At 40.0% G+C, this 17,925-nt stretch overlaps 1 protein-coding gene across 2 annotated transcripts in view; it reads right to left on the reverse strand.

Moving 5' to 3' along the window:
* Positions 1-224: 224 nt before the first annotated feature.
* The window catches only part of LOC100786254 (mediator of RNA polymerase II transcription subunit 25), a 52,061-nt gene continuing 34,360 nt past the window's right edge, over positions 225-17,925 (reverse strand). For both annotated transcript variants that reach the window (XM_014774145.3, XM_041015629.1), the window contains 4 exons: positions 17,153-17,221; positions 16,971-17,055; positions 1,042-1,128; positions 225-953 (listed from right to left, as the gene is read on the reverse strand). In XM_014774145.3, the coding sequence (XP_014629631.1) occupies positions 495-953; positions 1,042-1,128; positions 16,971-17,055; positions 17,153-17,221 (700 nt within the window). In that variant the 3' untranslated portion in view covers positions 225-494. The remainder of the gene's footprint in view (positions 954-1,041; positions 1,129-16,970; positions 17,056-17,152; positions 17,222-17,925) is intronic.

The raw sequence follows: 17,925 nt of genomic DNA on the forward strand, positions 1-17,925 counted from the left end.
TTCCATTTTTCATCGTTTGTGGCATACCGGTTTAGCTTCAAGGTCAACTATCAACATATGATTGAAAAGATTTGGGTCAATTCCTAGCATATCAACGGATTTGATTCAACACAACTATACTCAATTTCTAAACGATCAATCCACCACACATCCCAATTACCTTCTACAGCTCCAATATTTATTAAAATCAATTCTACCCAACTTTAAAATCAACATGTTCAAAATAACTTTTTAACATACTCTAAATATAAATTGCTGAAGAAATCAAACGAACATTTTACCGTTAGTCTGAACCTATCAATTTGTGACATGAATTGTTAGCTAAATACTTGTGATTGGACGCTAGGACATTTTAGCACAGATGTTCCATGTTCATACAAATGCCATAACATTATAAACAACTAGCTTCCAAAAATATACCCTCCGTTAGATGTGGGGAAACTAATCAAAAATTGAGTTAACTCATGAAGCCCCGAAACTTATCAAAAATTGAGTTAACTCATGAAGCCCCCTCCACCGATGTTTGTTGCTCCTTGTGATGAAACTTGTCCCTGAGAAACCAGCTGTGACCGCCCAGGGCCTTGACCAAAGGCTTGACCCATTCCTGCCCCAACCATCTGTTGCTGCTGTGGCTGCAGTTGCTGCAACTGCGGAAGCTGCTGCTGTTGCTGTAGTTGTGGGAGTTGTTGAAGTTGAGGCAGCTGCTGCTGTTGCTGGAGTTGCGGAAGCTGCTGCTGCTGGAGCTGTTGCTGCTGTTGTAGCTGAGGAAGTTGCTGCTGCTGTTGCAGCTGAGGAAGCTGCTGCTGCTGCTGCAGCTGAGGAAGTTGTTGTTGCTGCATGTGAGGTAGCTGCTGCTGTTGTTGCAACTGCGGAAGATGTTGCTGTTGGTTTTGCATCTGCTGGTGCTGTTGCTGCTGCTGACTCGACAATTGCGGCTTAAATACGACCATATCCTGCTTGCATTCAAGGCTTCGAGTAAATAGGCAAGGTATAATTGATCCATAATTATAAAAGAGCCAAAAAACAGCAACCAAATGTTACCCCAGGAAAAAGCATCCCAATCAAGCGGAAGGCTTTGTCAGAAACAGATAGTAGCAATGTCTGTGATGGTAATTGAATAACTGCACACTGAAATCGAACAACTAATTCAGTACCACAAAAAAATACCTCCTTGCAAGAAATGAAATCAATGGTCCGCAGGCAGAGAAATTTTTCATATAACAGTGTTACAAAGAAATTAAAAAATTATAAGGGTAAGACCCAACAGTCATTAAGTATTTCTACAGATAAGTGTTACAGGAATCTAAATGAAAACCGGAAATTTGTAAATATACTATGTCCAAGATGTAACTAGATATCTACGAATACTTCAACTGATATGAAAATGGTCCTTCCTAGAGCTTATGTCTGTTGCCAACACTTTATGATGAATTGTTAAGATGCACTCAAAATTCCTTCTATAGGTGAGGCTATAACATATTTGAAGGACACATTGATAAGGGATTATTAATTGCAGGTTTCAGCATTGTTACTATAGCTTACACCTTTTTTATCTTGAAATTTTTCATGTTGTATAATTTCTAGACAAATCATAAACGTGGAAAAATAGTTGACTTTTATCTGTTTCACCTCCCCAAAAAAAATGATTAAACTAATATCTGGCTTCTATATATTTCACAGGTAATCAAGGAGGGGGCAGGTGAAACAGATAAAAAAAATTCACAACACCTGCTGAAATCTGTGTTTGAAACTAGACTAATTCTAAGGTGCACAAGTAAGATGGATCTTGTATGGTGCACAAGTAATGTGAGCCATTGGATTTATCGAATCTTTATTACCATACCATAAAGCTCCTTTACAGGATTATTTCTTCTTCCAATACTTTCTCTTTTGCCTTCACCTTCTTCTTCCCTCACCACCCCCGCCATTGCTACTACCATGTCGTCTAGTCCCCTGAAAAGCCACCACTGTGGACTCCATCGACTTTGGTCTCTCCCCGCTGACAGCCTCTAGTGCGGCCAAAACACATGATTCATAACAGTCTGAGAACGAGTCGCGCGTTTCAACAATGCCACCACCAAGTTTCTGAACTGGCATTACAAGGCCTGGCTCCTCCCAAGTTTGGACTTCACCACTGGTTCTCTCTCCGCCACCATATGACTGTTCAGATCCACAACCATCCACCTCTCTCAGAACTCACTGCCCACGAAAGATTGTGTTCGATTTCTGATTGCACAACATCCCCGATCATGTCTCCGATGCGGTGATGCATGTGTAAGTCAACGTCACATACTTCCAAATGAACTCGAATAATACCTTCAATGCTACCTAGATCGTATAAATCTGTTTGCAATTACTTATTGTTGTTTACCATCAAAACATAGACACTTCTATCTTCAATTTAGTTATTTTTAATATAATTTTTTAATCCCCCATATTTTTGAAACAGAAACATTGATTAATTTCTACTTCCTTTTGTGTTCAAAGATTGAAGTGTATTGAATGAAAATAAGATACAAATATTTTGTTCAATTGCTACTGCTGCTGGCTGCTGCCTAATTGGTTTAGTTTGGTTCACTCTTGCATCTTTTGGTTTAGAAATTATGAATGATGTTGTTGAAAGACCACTTAACGGAGAAGGAGAAGATGGTGGAGGCAAGCCAGAGATAGAGAAAGGGTATCAGTCTCACCCACTCTGACAAAGCTATGTATGTCATCCTTTTTTTTTTGGTCAGCAAACTTAATAATATATATTAATTGAGTACCAGAGGTACTAACAGTACAAGTATCAATCCAGAATTGAGCTTAACATAGTTTGGCCAATCTGGAAAAACATTTAAATAATACAGAAACATGCACTGCTATTCTATCCTGTTCTATTTAGGAACCCTGCTCTGATGTTAGAAGACCAGTAGTTGTAGTGCATATTAAATCCCTTCTCCAAATTTGTAAGCCACGTCCATAGTAGGAAAATTGCGTCATCTAGAATTCCATTGACATTTAGTGAGCCATTTGAGAAGATAATATTATTCCTGTGCTTCCAAATGGTCCATGTCAGTGCCATCCACCACCATTTCCATCTACTAGATCTCATTCCTTCTGTCATTCCATAGATGTGTTGAAGAAAGTGTTGGCTTGGTTGGTTTGGGAAAACTCCCGATACGTTCACCCATGACAAAGATTCCTACCATATTGGGAGGATCTTGCTGCAAAAGAAGAATAAATGACCTGCACTTTCTTCCTCAATTCTGCAGAATGGACATCTTGAATCTCCAAGCTGAATGTGACGCCTCCTCAAGTTTTCTCTAATTGGTAGTCTGTCTCTTATGAGTCTCCATGCAAATATGATAATTTTAGACGGAAGCTTGAGCTTCCACAGCTCCTCATACACTCCATCTTGTTGCTGATCAAATGAATCCCCCCTACACACTTCGTAAGCAGATTTAGCCGTGTACTGTCCATCCGGTTCCACCTTCCACACCCATTGATCTGATTTGTGAGGTTGAATTGGGTGGCTTGTAACAGCTGATAAAAATGACACCGCCAAATCTACTTCGCTATCAAATAATGGTCTTCTCCACCTAAAGTCCCATTCCCAACCTTCTTCTTTGAAATCCCCCATCTGCTGAATTCTTTTATGCTGATGATTAGAAATGCTGTACAGCCTAGGAAACCTTTCAAGTAAAGACTCCTCTCCCCCCGTCCATACATCCTCCCAAAATTTGAACTTATCTCCACAACCAACCCTCCATTCAGTTGTATTCTTCCATATCTCTCCATTATGCGATTGATTAAACACTAGCTTTAGGTCCCTCCACCATACCGATTCACCCTTCCCTCTAGATATTTCACTTAAACCCCTCCAACCTCCATATTTCGATTCTAGTACCCTAGTCCACAACTCCCCTTGACTATGAAATAAGTTCCACTTCCACTTGCCCAGCAGTGATGCATTAAATACATTGATGTCTTTAACTCCTAGTCCCCCATGTTCCTTTGGCAAACAAACGGTTTCCCATTTGACCCAAGCTATTTTGTGTTGCTCCTGGTCTCCTCCCCATAGAAACCTTCTTTGCATTCTGACTAACTTATCCACGACCTTGTTTGGTACCCTGAAAAAAGAGAAAAAGTAAATAGGAATGGACGTTAGCACTGACTTTATAAGAGTCACTCTCCCCCCAAAAGACAAGTGTCTTTGCTTCCATTTCGCTAACTTTCTCTCGCACTTAGAAATAATAGGGACCCATGTCTGATATGATCTCGGATTTGCTCCAATAGGAACACCAAGGTATGTGAAAGGGAACGTCAACATGCTACAATTGAGGTACTCAGCTGCATCATGCTTCCATGAGTCCGACACCCCAAAAGCACCAAAACCACTCTTAGCAAAGTTAATTTTGAGGCCCGATACTAACTCGAAAGTCCTCAGCATTGCTTTAATTGCTCGCACATTCTCCATTGATGCCTCTCCAAAGAAAATAGTGTCGTCCGCATACTGGAGAAGACTAACTTCCACCATGTTTTTACCATTGTTTGCGAAGAGAGAGAAAGACAGGCCTGACTGATTTGCTTTTTTTTTAATATTATAAAATCTCACTTTGATCAAAAGGAAGTGCATGTGAGTAACTTTTTAATGACTAAAAACTTAGAATCAAGTGTGCCTGAGAACATGTAGACCATATATTCATCCCAGCCACCCATTTGAATCCAACGGCTCATGTTACTTGTGCATGGTACAAGAGCCATCTTACTTGTGCACCCTAGAATCAGTCTTGAAACTAATATCTGGCTTCTATATGTTACCGCTGCACCAGGTCTCACCCTCATAAATAATGTATAAAAAGAGAAAGCTAGAGTATTGAGTATCCAAATTGATAACAGTGAGGAGAAAAAGACGTGCTGAAATCTGTGTTTGAATTACACAATAGGGGCTGGATCATATAGAGTTTTTGAAATAAATATAGAGATCACAAATATCCTAACCAAGGTTATAAAATCAAGATTTAAATTGTGAATTACCAACATAATTTGACTCATTAATCAGAATTTGTATCAAATCAAATCGCATAAAAAATAACTTAAAATATACCATATATATGATTTATGTTCAATGCAATAGTTTTAAACAAGAAATAGCTAAAGCAACTTAACTATAAGTCTCATGAAACAAAATTATTGGTTATATCTAAGTTTGTGAAGACTTTATTTTGGAAGAATGGAAAGAAAGCAATGAGATAATCAAAATATCAAATAAAGTGCACACAATGAATGAGTGACAAATAAAATAATGGAATAATCAAATAGAATAAATTTAGCAGTGTTCATTCAATTTCTTTTCTTTTGACAATCTAAGCTTATACGACTTTTCAATCAGGGCTGTCCTAAGCATAAGGCGGCACAAGCCCTTGCTTTTAGCACCCCCCAATAAAAGTTATTTAGTATTAGTATTGATAAATTATATTAATATCTTGTCCAGTGTAGTGGAAACTAGGAGTGTTTTTTATCTCGGTGAATGGGGTTTGAACCCTGTTAGAGGAAAAAAGCATTTTATTTTTTGTATGATTCCTAATTTTTTCTGTATTCTCTCTCACTTAAAAAAATAATTACTCATTAATTTCAATTAAATAGGCTGTCTCTTAATATATCAACTGTCACCAAATTTGGCCCATAAAACATTGCTAGATTGGCTATATCCAAACTCACTCTCTTTGTGCATCTTCAATACATCGTTGACACACATCTAACATATTTGTTATCAAATTACTCATCACGCATCTCAATATCTCATCATCTTCCTTGTTAGACAATTGACACCAGTATTTTTAAATTTAGCATGGATCAGCTAATTGAACCGGTCTGACCAGAAACCAGATCTATAAGTGATTTGGTTTAGTAGCTGGATCAAATATGTATGTGACTCGATAATAATGATAGGAATCTGCCCAATACTGGGAAACCTCTGAAGGTTTACACACGTAGGCCCCAAGAGGGCAACAGAGTCCGTTCAGAATTAGTGTTGCAGTGCTTTGTGAGTGGGGGGAATCAAGTTAGTTAGAGGAGTGAGAAATCAAAAGGGGAATTCAGTTACATGGGAAAGGGGAAATCATTGTGGGAATAGGGAAGATTTGGAATGAAATTGGTAGTCTAGAGAACAATTCTCTGACTTGGGGAAGCTTTGCATTTATTTTATTTTGTGCTTTGATACTTTCATACTCTTTGTTGCATTGACCTCTGATACAATACGTATCAAATAACGTGATCAAACCAGTAACCACTGCATTTTTCATCCAAGTAGACTGGGAGTACTCATTTCTCGACACATTCCAAAATTTGTTGCAGTGGGAAGCTACGCAGTTAGTCACATTTCGCTGCAGTGGGTCATGATTTCTAAGTTCACTGTAGTGGGAAGGTGTATCAGCCACATTTTTCACTTTCCAAGTTCACTCTGCAGTGAAAAGGTGTCACGTGAATCCGGAGTACGAAGCTTGGGAAGTTCAAGACCAAACGCTCCTTGTTTGGCTCCAATCCATTCTTTCAAAGTTTGTTCTCTCACATGGCTCGAATCACTCCTATCAGGTTTGGGAGAAGAATCACGAGTATTTCAGCCTTCACACCAAATCGATGGATGAATACTACCTTCGTAAGATCAAAGGTTACGTTGATGAACTCGCCGGTGTTGGGAGTTCCGATTCGCCATGAGGAATATGTTGACACACTTCTGGAAGGTCTCCCGTCTGATTATGCGCCAGTGATCTCGGTGATCGAAAGCAAAAAACGGACTTTGTCCAATGCTGAAATTGAAGCTCTGCTTTACGGTCACAAGACTCGTCTTGTTCACTACAACAGAGACACTCAAGTGCTCACTTCTCCATCCTTGAATTACACTCAAGGTTATTTGCACTCAAATTCATACAAATCTGGTGATTCTAGCGGCTCTAGGGGAGTGTATGGCTGCAGCAATGGTGGACTTGGCAATCCTTCTGACCGTGGTGTTGGTCACAGTGGTTCCGGTAGGGGTTGCAGTGGTGGCCGATTTGCCAACTTCCACTGCCAAATCTATCTCAAATATAGACATACTGCAAATGTCTGTCATTTTCAATCACTTACTTTCTTTGATCCTACCACACTTCAACCCATTCCTCATTTGTCTATTTCGACTAGATCTCCAAACACTTGGATTAATCCTAATTCCAAGACTGTTGCTCAACCAACCAATCAACCCAGTGCTATGCTTACAAACTCATCCTCTTATGGCAATGGTCAAGCTAGTTCCACCTGGATTCCAGATTTTGGAGCTAGCTTCCATGTGACTGGTGAATCACAACATATCAAACAGTTTGCACACTTTGATGGACCTGACCAAATCTTCATAGGAAATGGTGAAGGATTAAGTATCTCTAGTGTTGGTTCCTCCTCCTTTGTGTCTCCTAATGACTCTCATATAACTTTCAAACTTCACAAGTTATTACATGTTCCTTCAATTTCGAAAAATTTGTTAAGTGTGAGTCAGTTTGCTAAAGATAACTTTGTTTTCTTTGAATTTCATCCTTACTTATGTCTTGTGAAATCTCAGATGACCAATAAGATCCTTCTTCAAAGTGTTGTTGGTGTTGATGGCCTCTATTCATTTCATAACATTAGGCTTCAAGATCACTCTCCTCAGTTGTTGTCAACCTCCATCTCTACTTCAATCCCAGCTCCTACTGTTAATAAAAATTCTAGTGTAGCTTCCAGTTCTGTTATTTCTCCTCCTAGCACTGTTAGTCTTTGGCATGCTAGGTTAGGCCATCCCAATAGTCAAGTAATGAAGCTAGTCTTCAACCAGTGTAATATTTCTTCATCTAATAAATTTTTTTCAGACTTTTATGCTTCCTGTTGCATGGGAAAGTCTCATAGGCTACCCTCTCATTCTGGTTTCAAGTATTATGTATCTTTTATTGATGCTTTTTCCAGATACACTTGGATATTTCCTATTAAAACTAAGGCTGAAACTACTTCTGTTTTTCAAACTTTTAAATCCTTGGTTGAACTGCAGCTTAATACTAAAATTAAGAGTGTTCAGTCTGATTGGGAGGGGGGGGGGGGTGAAAACAGACCCTTTTTTGCTCTCTTAACCTCCTATGGTATTTCTCAAAGACTGATTTGTCCCCAAACTCATCATCAAAATGGTGTGGTTTAAAGAAAACACAGGCATATAGTTGATTTGGGCCTTACCTTGTTACATCATGCATCTTTACCTTTTACAGTTTTGGGACTATGCCTTCACTATTGCTGTCTATTTAATTAATAGACGTCCTACTGCTTCCCTCAACTTTGATATTCACTTTGTCACTCTTTTCAACAAGGATCTTGATTTCCAATTCCTTAAAACCTTTGGATGTGCCTGCTTTCCCTTGTTGAGGCCTTATCATACTCAAACTTAATCTTCGTTCTCAAGAGTGTCTGTTTTTGGGGTACTCCTCATCTCATAAAGGTTACAAATGTTTGTCTTCAACTGGGAGAATTTATATCTCCAAAGATGTTTTGTTCAATGAGCTGAGATATCCTTATTTTGATCTATTTCCCTCTTCTTCTAGCTCAGTACAAAACCTTGACTCCTATTTCAGTCTTGATCGTGACCTGTCTCCTCCATTTGTAGCTCCTACACCCCAACCTTCTCAAGTGTCTTCCTCTCACTCACCATCTGTTCCCTCTATTCCTCCTGGTTTTTCTTCTATCTCACGTCAACCCTCATCTGAGTCTACTTCTATTCATCCTCAATCATCAAATACAAGGTCTCACAGTGAGTCTGTACCAGCACCAACATCAATCCCTACTAACACTCATCCTATGCAAACTAGGTCCAAGTCTGGAATTCATAATCCTAGCCTACATCCTTCACTGTTCCTTGCTCATTTTGAACCCAAGACTGTCAAAGAGGCCCTGGAAAATTCAGATTGGTCTACAGCTATGCAAGAGGAGTATGATGCTTTACTGTAAAACAGAACTCGGGACTTGGTTCCCCTACCTCCTAATAGGCAAGCTATTGGGTGCAAATGGCTTTTCAGAGTAAAAGAAAATGTTGATGGTTCTATCAACAAGTTCAAAGCCAAACTGGTTGCTAAGGGGTTTGTTTCATTAGGTTCATGGATTTGATTTTCATGAGACATTTTTTCCTGTGGTCAAGCCTGTCACAATTTGTGTTATTCTCACTCTTGCTCTTTCTCAAGGGTGGGAGTTATTTCAGTTTGATGTCAACAATGCTTTTCTTAATGGGTTGCTTGAGGGATATGTATTTATGACTCAGCCTCCTAGTTTTGAAGTTGCAGATAAATCCCTGGTCTGCAAGCTTAACAAGGCTCTCTATGGCTTAAAACAAGCCCCAAGGCAGTGGTTTCACAGGTTAAAATCTACTATACTTCAGTATGGGTTTGTGGGAAACAAATGTGATTCTTCTCTGTTCATCTACACACATCAGGAGCATACTGTCTATCTTTTAGTCTATGTGGATGATATCATCATCACAGACAGTTTTGTCTCTCTTATTCGGCAGCTAACTTTCAAACTAAACATTGCCTTCTCTCGTAAGTAACTGGGTCATTTGGATTATTTTTTGGGACTAGAGATCAAATATCTTGCTAATAATTCTATACTAATGACTCAAAGCAATTATATTCATGATTTACTTCACAAAACTCATATGGCTGAAGCACATTCTATTTCCTCTCCCATGGTTTCTAACTGTAAATTGTCCAGACATGGTGTTGATCTATTTCATGACCCAACTCTCTACAAATCAATAGTGGGTTCCTTGCAGTATGCTACTCTCACTAGACCTGAAATCAGTTTTGTTATTAATAAGGTTTGTCAATTTATGGCTAGTCCTCTGGACTCTCATTGGGCAGTGGTTAAAAGGATCTTGAGATATCTCAAGGGTACTTTGTCTCATGGTTTACTTCTTCAGTCTGCTTCTATTGTGAAACCTTTGGCCTTTTATGCTTTCTGTGATGCTGATTGGGCATTTGATGTGGATGATAGGCGTTCCACCTCAGGGGCTGCCATCTTTCTTAGTCCAAACTTCATATCTTGGTGGTCTTGGAAGCAGAAAATCACCCAAGCCCAGTACTGAAGTTGAATATCTCAGCTTGGCTCAAACTTCTACTGAATTGACTTGGATTCAGGCTCTTTTAACAAAATTGAGAGTTTCCTTCACTACTCCTGTTCTTTATTGTGATAATCAGAGTGATGTATCCATTACTCATAATCCAGTGTTCCACAGTCGCATGAAACATATGGAAATAGATGTCTTCTTTGTGAGGGAAAAGGTTCTGGCTAAACAGCTTTCAATCCTGCATATCCCAGCTTTAGATCAGTGGGCTGATGAACTGACCAAGCCTCTCTCTTCAGCAAGATTTGAAGTTCTCAAGGACAAACATTCTCTGAAACCTGGTTCTATAGCCACTACCTTGCCCCCAGGAATGGAAATGGACAAACCAGTCTCACCAAGTCCTAAAGCTGTTTTGGCAACTCAGAAGTCTAGTGTTCCGGTGCTCCAGTGCAGGAATGGCTCATTCTGTGGAAGTTTCAACCAGTGGAGGAGGCCACATGGGAATCAACAACTTCGATTCAGGCTAAGTTTCCTTCTTTTAGCCTTGAGGACAAGGCCAGTTTTACAGCAGGTGGAATTGAATGGAATCGGCCCAATAGTGGGAAACCTCTGAAGGTTTACACACGTAGGCCGAAGAGAGCAATAGAGTCCACTCAGAATTAGTGTTGTTGTAGTGCTTTGTTAGTGGGGGGAATCAAGTTAGTTAGAGGAGTGAGAAATCAGAGAAGGAATTCTGTTATATGGGAAATGGGAAATCATTGTGGGAATAGGGAAGATTTGGAATAAAATTAGGAGTCTAGAGAAACATTCTCTGACTTGGAGAAGCTTTGCTTTGATTTTATTCTGTGCTTTGATCCTTTCTTACTCTTAGTTGCAGTGACTTCGGATACAATACATATCAAATAATGTCATCAAACCAATAACCACTACATTTTTCATCCAAGTAGACCGGGAGTACTCATTTCTCGGCACATTCCAAAATTTGTTGCAGTGGGAAGCTACGCAGTCAGTCACATTTCACTGCAGTGGGTCACGATTTCTAAGTTCACTGTAGTGGGAAGGTGTATCAGCCACATTTTTCACTTTCTAATACAAAACAGATTCAACAGTGAAAGAAGAAAACAAGGAAACGAAGAAAATCAGGGGAATTACTCAATATTGATTAAAGGCAAAATGAAAAACTACAATAGAGGATGAACCCCCTAATGTCCCAGAGCTATGCTCCGCATAGAGAAAAACTATTCTCCCTACCTTTAAGCAAAAACTATTCTCGCTGTCCCCCTCATCTAACCAACACCTCATGATAAAAAGCAATAAACCCATAACAGAAAATATTTCTCCTGTCTCCTCTAACAAACTCACAATCCCCTTTTTCCTAATTTGCCCTCTTCTTCCTACGAGTGTAGACAATCCACTCCCTTGGGCTTTTTAATGTCTCATTTGCCAATGGCTCCTTAGGCCCAATGATCCCCTGATCCCTATCAATACCTCCTCCTAAAAACAACTGCTTGTCCTCAAGCTTCAATTCTGGAAATTGACTTCTCATGAGCACTTCATCCTCCCAAGTAGCCTCTTCACTTGGTTGGCCTTTCCAGCTCACCAACCATTGAATTACCCTCTTCCCTCCTTTAGAAACCTCCCTGACCTCTAGCACAGCCTCAGGTTCAGCTATTGCCACAGTTCCTTCTTCCAAATCAAGCAATAATTCAGTCTCCACAGGGTACTCTCCATGTGCTTTCTTCAGTAACGAAACATGGAATACCAGATGAATTCTTGATGTTGCTGGCAATTTCAGACGATAAGCTACCTCTCCAATTCTTTCAAACACTTCATAAGGCCCATAATAACGAGCACATAGCTTTGGATTGGTCCGGTTTTTCACCGATGCTTGCCTATATGGTTTCAGCTTGAGAAAGACCATATCTCCAACCTCAAAACTCCTCTATGTTCTGCGTTTATCAACCTGATGCTTCATTCTCTCCCTGGCTCTCTCCAGATGGATTTTCAGCTGTCTAAGGATCTCATCACGATCCTGTAAATCCTTAAACACAGCTGCCACTCGAATTTCTCCAGGCACACTTCTCACTAGAGCTGGTGGTTTTTGCCCATATACTGCCTCAAATGGTGTAATACCAATGGACTCATGATAGGTGGTATTAAACCAATATTCAGCCCAAGATAACCACTGAACCCAACTCCTAGGCTTGTCACCGATAAAGCATCTGAGATAAGTCTCTAAACACCGATTTGTTACTTCGGTTTGACCATCCGTTTGCGGATGATAAGCTGTACTCATCTTCAACACAGTTCCTTGGAGTCTAAAAAACTCCTTCCAGAACACACTCATGAACAGTGGATCTCTATCACTAATTACAAAACTAGGAACTCCATGCAAACAAACCACTTCCCTTATGAACAATTCAACTACTGTCCTCGCCGTATAAGGATGCTTCAGTGGAATAAAGTGGCTATACTTGGATAGCCTATCCACAACTACCAGGACAGCTTCATACCCTTTTGAACGAGGTAACCCAGTAATAAAATCAAGGGAAATATCTTCCCATATTTGTGCAGGAACTGGAAGTGGCTGTAGTAAACCCCCAGGAGCAGTGGTGAGGTATTTTTGTCGTTGGCATATATCACAATTTTGTACAAATTTCATCACATCCCTCCTCATGCCAATCCAAAATACATTCAAGGCTAATCTCCGGTAAGTTCTATAGAAACCCGAATGTCCACTTTGGGGTGTAGAATGAAATTCCTCAATCAACATAGGGATACGGCCGCCAGTGTTGTATTGCTAACCAATTTTGTTGACTCCCTGTGGTTATCCGCTGTTGCAATAATTGTCTCAAACTCTTTTGATCTGAATAAACTACAAACTTTCTTCCTAACAGATACGGCCGCCAGTGTTGTATTGCTAATGCCACTGCCATCAATTCTTTTTCATAAGCGGACTTAGCTAAGTTTTTGCTTCCTAAAGCTTTACTAAAGTAAGCTATAGGCCTACGTTCCTGCATCAAAATTGCACCAATTCCAAGTCCAGAAGCATCACACTCTAGCTCAAATTTCTTTTCAAAATTGGGTAAGGTAAGCACCGGGGCTGTGGTGATCCTTTTCTTCAGTTCTTCAAATGCGATCTAGGTTTGCTCATTCCATCCAAAACCATCTTTTTTTGTTAATTCTGTCAAGGATCTTGCCACCTTCCCATAATCTTTAATGAATTTACGGTAGTAACCCGTAATTCCCAAAAATCCTCGAACCCCCTTCACATTTTTGGGTACAAGCCACTCCACAATGCTCTTGACCTTGTTTGGATCCACTTCCACTCCTTGTTGTGTGATGATATGCCCCAAATACCCTACGCTCATTTGGCCAAAGCTACACTTCTCCTTATTGGCATACAGGCAATGCTGCCTCAAAATTCCCAGAACAGCTCTTAACCCCTCTATGTGCTCCTCCCATTCCTCATGATACACCAAGATATCATCGAAGAAAACCAATACCCCACGCCTCAGTAAGTCCCTAAACACTTCATTCATAAGGGATTGGAATGTCGCAGGAGCATTCATCAAACCAAATGGCATGACAAGATACTCGCAATGCCCCTCATGTGTTCCAAATGCTGTTTTTGGGATGTCCTCCACTTTCATTCTCACTTGGTGATAACCTGATCGGAGGTCCAACTTGGAGAAATATTTTGCCCCATGCAGTTCATCCAACAATTCCTCAATAACCGGAATCGGAAATTTATCTGGTACTGTTGCCTTGTTTAAAGCACGATAGTTGACGCACATCCTCCATTGGTTACTCTTCTTTTTCACCAAGATGACAGGGCTTGAATACTCACTTTGACTATGCCTTATCCACCCATTTTCCAGCAACTCCTTAACTTGCCTTTCGATTTCATTTTTTTGGTGATACGGGTACCTATAGGGTCGTACATTCACCGGTGCTTCTCCTGGCTTAAGAGTAATTGAATGCGCCTTCACCCTTTCTGGGGAAATACCTCTAGGTTCCTGGAATACATCATCAAATTCCTTCAAAATCTCCTCCAACTCTAGTCGCTTCTGCTGGTTCAACTCACCATCCCTATGTCCCTTTTCTTCATTCAGAATTCCCTCAAGTGATGCCAACAATGGTTCCTCACCCGCAATCCCTTTCAACATCTTTGACATCCCACCTTCTTTGAATTTCATGATCTTTTTGGACCAATCAATTGTCATCTCCCCCAGTGAGTGCAACCAAGACATTCCTAAAACAATATCAATGTCTCCCAACTCGAACAGGACAGCATCGATCAGAACATTACCAGCTTCTATCTCCACACAAATGTTTCGACAAATTCCACAGGTGTCAGCCTTGTGACCATCGCCCATTAAAATCCTCATCTTCTTTGTATTCTCCCATTACCAGCCAAAAGCCTCCACCAACTTCTTCGATACGAAATTATGGGTTGCCCCACTGTCCACCAAAAGCACGACCGGAATACCACCAACGGTCCCTCTAATCTTCATCGTACTGGGGAAATCTCGATTGTCGGTGTCCAAGCCTCGCAAGGTCAACACACTGCATTTCCCTTCCAAAACGACATAATCTTCATCACTTCCCTCGTCGTTTGGAGTCTCCTCTTCCTCACATTCCACTTGGATTTCCTCATTCACCAGAATAAGCTTGAGTTGCTTAACGGGGCACTAATGGAGTGGCCCAAAGGGGCCACCACACTTAAAACATAACCCTCTTTTGCGCCTATCCAACAAGTCCTGGTAGGCTAAATGCTTACCTCCCCTATCACGAGGCCTATTAAAATTTCTTTCTACACCCCCTCTTTCGCATATGGACCAGGCTCATTAGTTCCCACCTAAAGGCCCACACCTTTCAATCCTCCATGGCCCGTGTTTGATCCACTATGCTGGGATTTCGGCACAAATCCGAAACCTCCTCCTCCTCGAGTGTCAACACGCGTTTGCCATCCACGCGACCCATGCGCTAATTCTGCCTCAAGCGCTTGCGTCGTATTCATGAGGCACCCACGCGATAACGGCGCTGCCATGTTCAGACTCCTCAGACGAGCACGAATGTCTTCTCTCAGACCATTCGTAAAGTAAGCAAAATACTGCCCCTCCATCAACCTTGGTACTTGAGCAACAAAGCTCTCGAAGCGTCGAATGTATTCTTCCACCGTCCCAGTTTGGCGTAATGACGTCAATTGCTCAAACACCGTCCCTTCCTCGATTCCACCATACCTCTCCATCAACTCCCTCTTCAGATCCTCCCAAGTCAAATCTTCATAATCGTTCAACAATGAATTAAAGAAGTGGATGGTACCCCCTTCCATACAAATCTGAGCAAGGCTTACCTTCAAAGCTTCGCTGGTATTCTGGACTTGGAAATAGATTTCTGCACGAGAAATCCAACCGGCTGGATCCTCACCGATGAAGGTTGGTAATTCAATCTTCTTCATTGACTGACGAAACTCGTTCAATGCGTCCCCATCTAATGTTATCGTTCTGAAATTGGACTTCTCTGCGTCTCCCTTGGCCCCCTTTCCGCGTGAGTTTTTTCCCACAGAACTCTCGCCATCTTCTGGGTTATCCTTCCCAAAACTTTTGGTGAACAGATCCATCAATTTCTCTTGATTCGCAGCAATAGTGTCTTGTTTGGTGTTCTGTTTCTCCGACTGACTTCGCAACACCTCAACGGAAGCCTTGAGCTTCGAAATCTCATTCTCCAATGATGCAACGCGACCTTCCATCTCTGGCTCGCCTCCTGCTGGTTGCTTACTGCTATGACTTCGTTTTTGTGGCATTCACCGGACTTTGTGGAACTATCCAGCAGGTCGGACCAATGATACAAAACAGATTCAGCAGTGAAAGAAGAAAACAAGGGAATGAAGAAAATCAGGGGAATTACTCAATATTGATTAAAGGCAAAATGGAAAACTACAATAGAGGATGAACCCCCTAATGTCCCAGAGAGAAAAACTATTCTCCCTACCTTTAGGCAAAAACTATTCTCGCTGTCCCCCTCATCTAACCAACACCTCATGATAAAAAGCAATAAACCCATAACAGAAAATATTTCTCCTCTCTCCTCTAACAAACTCACAATCCCCTTTTTACTAATTTGCCTTCTTCCTACGAGTGTAGACAATCCACTCCCTTGGGCTTTTTAATGTCTCATTTGTCAATGGCTCCTTAGGCCCAATGATCCCCTGATCCCTATCACTTTCCAAGTTCACTCTGCAGTGAGAAGGTGTCACATCCATGCCTACTGCCTTTAATCTATTGGAAATTGAAAAAATACATTCACCAGGAATCGAACCCACCCACCCCACGCAAGACAAAACTAGGTTTCACCACTAAGACAAGTAGTTAATATATAATTAACAAATTTAATATATATACTATATTTAATTATTAATGGTATTATTATACTAGTTCATGCGATTCAACCATTGATTCACTAGGCTTTTTTCTTATTTTTGGATTTTTGGTAAGCTAAGCAGTGACAATAAAAATTTATAATTGTTTTTTTTTTTTTGTAGACTGCAATACAAGAGCCAACTCAAATACACATTGAAACAATGACTCAATGATATTTTGTCTTTCTCCTACAACCATTGTAGTAAGCACTCCTTGCCTGTTTCATTTCATTTTTATTCCTCTTGCTAATTTTATAGATTGTAAATTCAAGCAACAATAGAATGGTATTGTGACTTAAATTTCTTCTATCTTTCAGAAGCAAAAACTTGAAAGAAGACATCAAGGGAAAAACTTCAGGAATGAATTGACATTGTGACTGTGAGTTAGAAAATCGTTTAGGAGAAGGGGAGCTTTACAGGAAAGGTAAAAAAAAATAGAAACACCCAAAGATAACATACCAGCTTCTTTTCCTGCAGCTGACCAAGAAATCCATGTGGGTTCATTGCCCGAAAAACTAGAAAATCTGCCTTTCCTACATATTGTCTAGCAGCAGAACAAAATGTTAAGGACCATACACACCCATACACACAGTGTGAAAGAGAGAGAGATGAGCATGACAAAAGTTGAAATAAGGAATTACTTGTTATTCATGTGGTCCTGAGATATAAGCCGAACTATTTGCATTACAGGGGGCCAGTTTGCTGCAAGTCTGAGATCAATTAAATCAATGTTAGTAAATCCAGAAAATTAATGAATTTAACAGGACATAAAGCATCTGATGATGATTCACTCAGATAACGATGTCAATATCAATAAATCATGGACCCTGACAAACATAACAAAAGATCTAAATTGATAATCAAGAATAGTATAACATTCTTCCATTGTTAATCTGTCAAGAAAAAAAATAGACATATAATATCTTTTATATTCTAAGTTGACATTTTTTAATTTCCAAAAAAATTGAATCTTTTTTATACACAAGTGTCGTTTACGTGTCCATCCATATGGAGGTATCAACTCAAGTATCCAAGCGCACAAAAATAATTTCTTAATTAAATACTTATTGAGAAGTGTCTAACATGTGTCATAAAGGTGTTTTGGAAACATGTGACACTCCAACAATTCAAGCAAGAGAAGTTTTGGTATGAATCTTAATCCAAGTTAATTTAGCATGTGATTGATAAAACTGAATATTTTAGTACACAATTTATTTACTAAATTTTTGGTGAAAATGAATCTCAGTACTGAATCAGTAATGCTCAAAATTATGCTTTTAAAATGCTGCATATGCATTAATTGTGTCAGAGTCACTAATGAAATAGTTGACAATGAAGGTTTTACAAATTTATTAAGGGGCACAGACAAAGGCTGCAAGTATAATAAAAAATTTATGACTCATTAGAAATCAAT

Source organism: Glycine max, chromosome 1 (genome assembly GCF_000004515.6).
Source record: "Glycine max cultivar Williams 82 chromosome 1, Glycine_max_v4.0, whole genome shotgun sequence".
Classification (NCBI taxonomy): domain Eukaryota; kingdom Viridiplantae; phylum Streptophyta; class Magnoliopsida; order Fabales; family Fabaceae; genus Glycine; species Glycine max.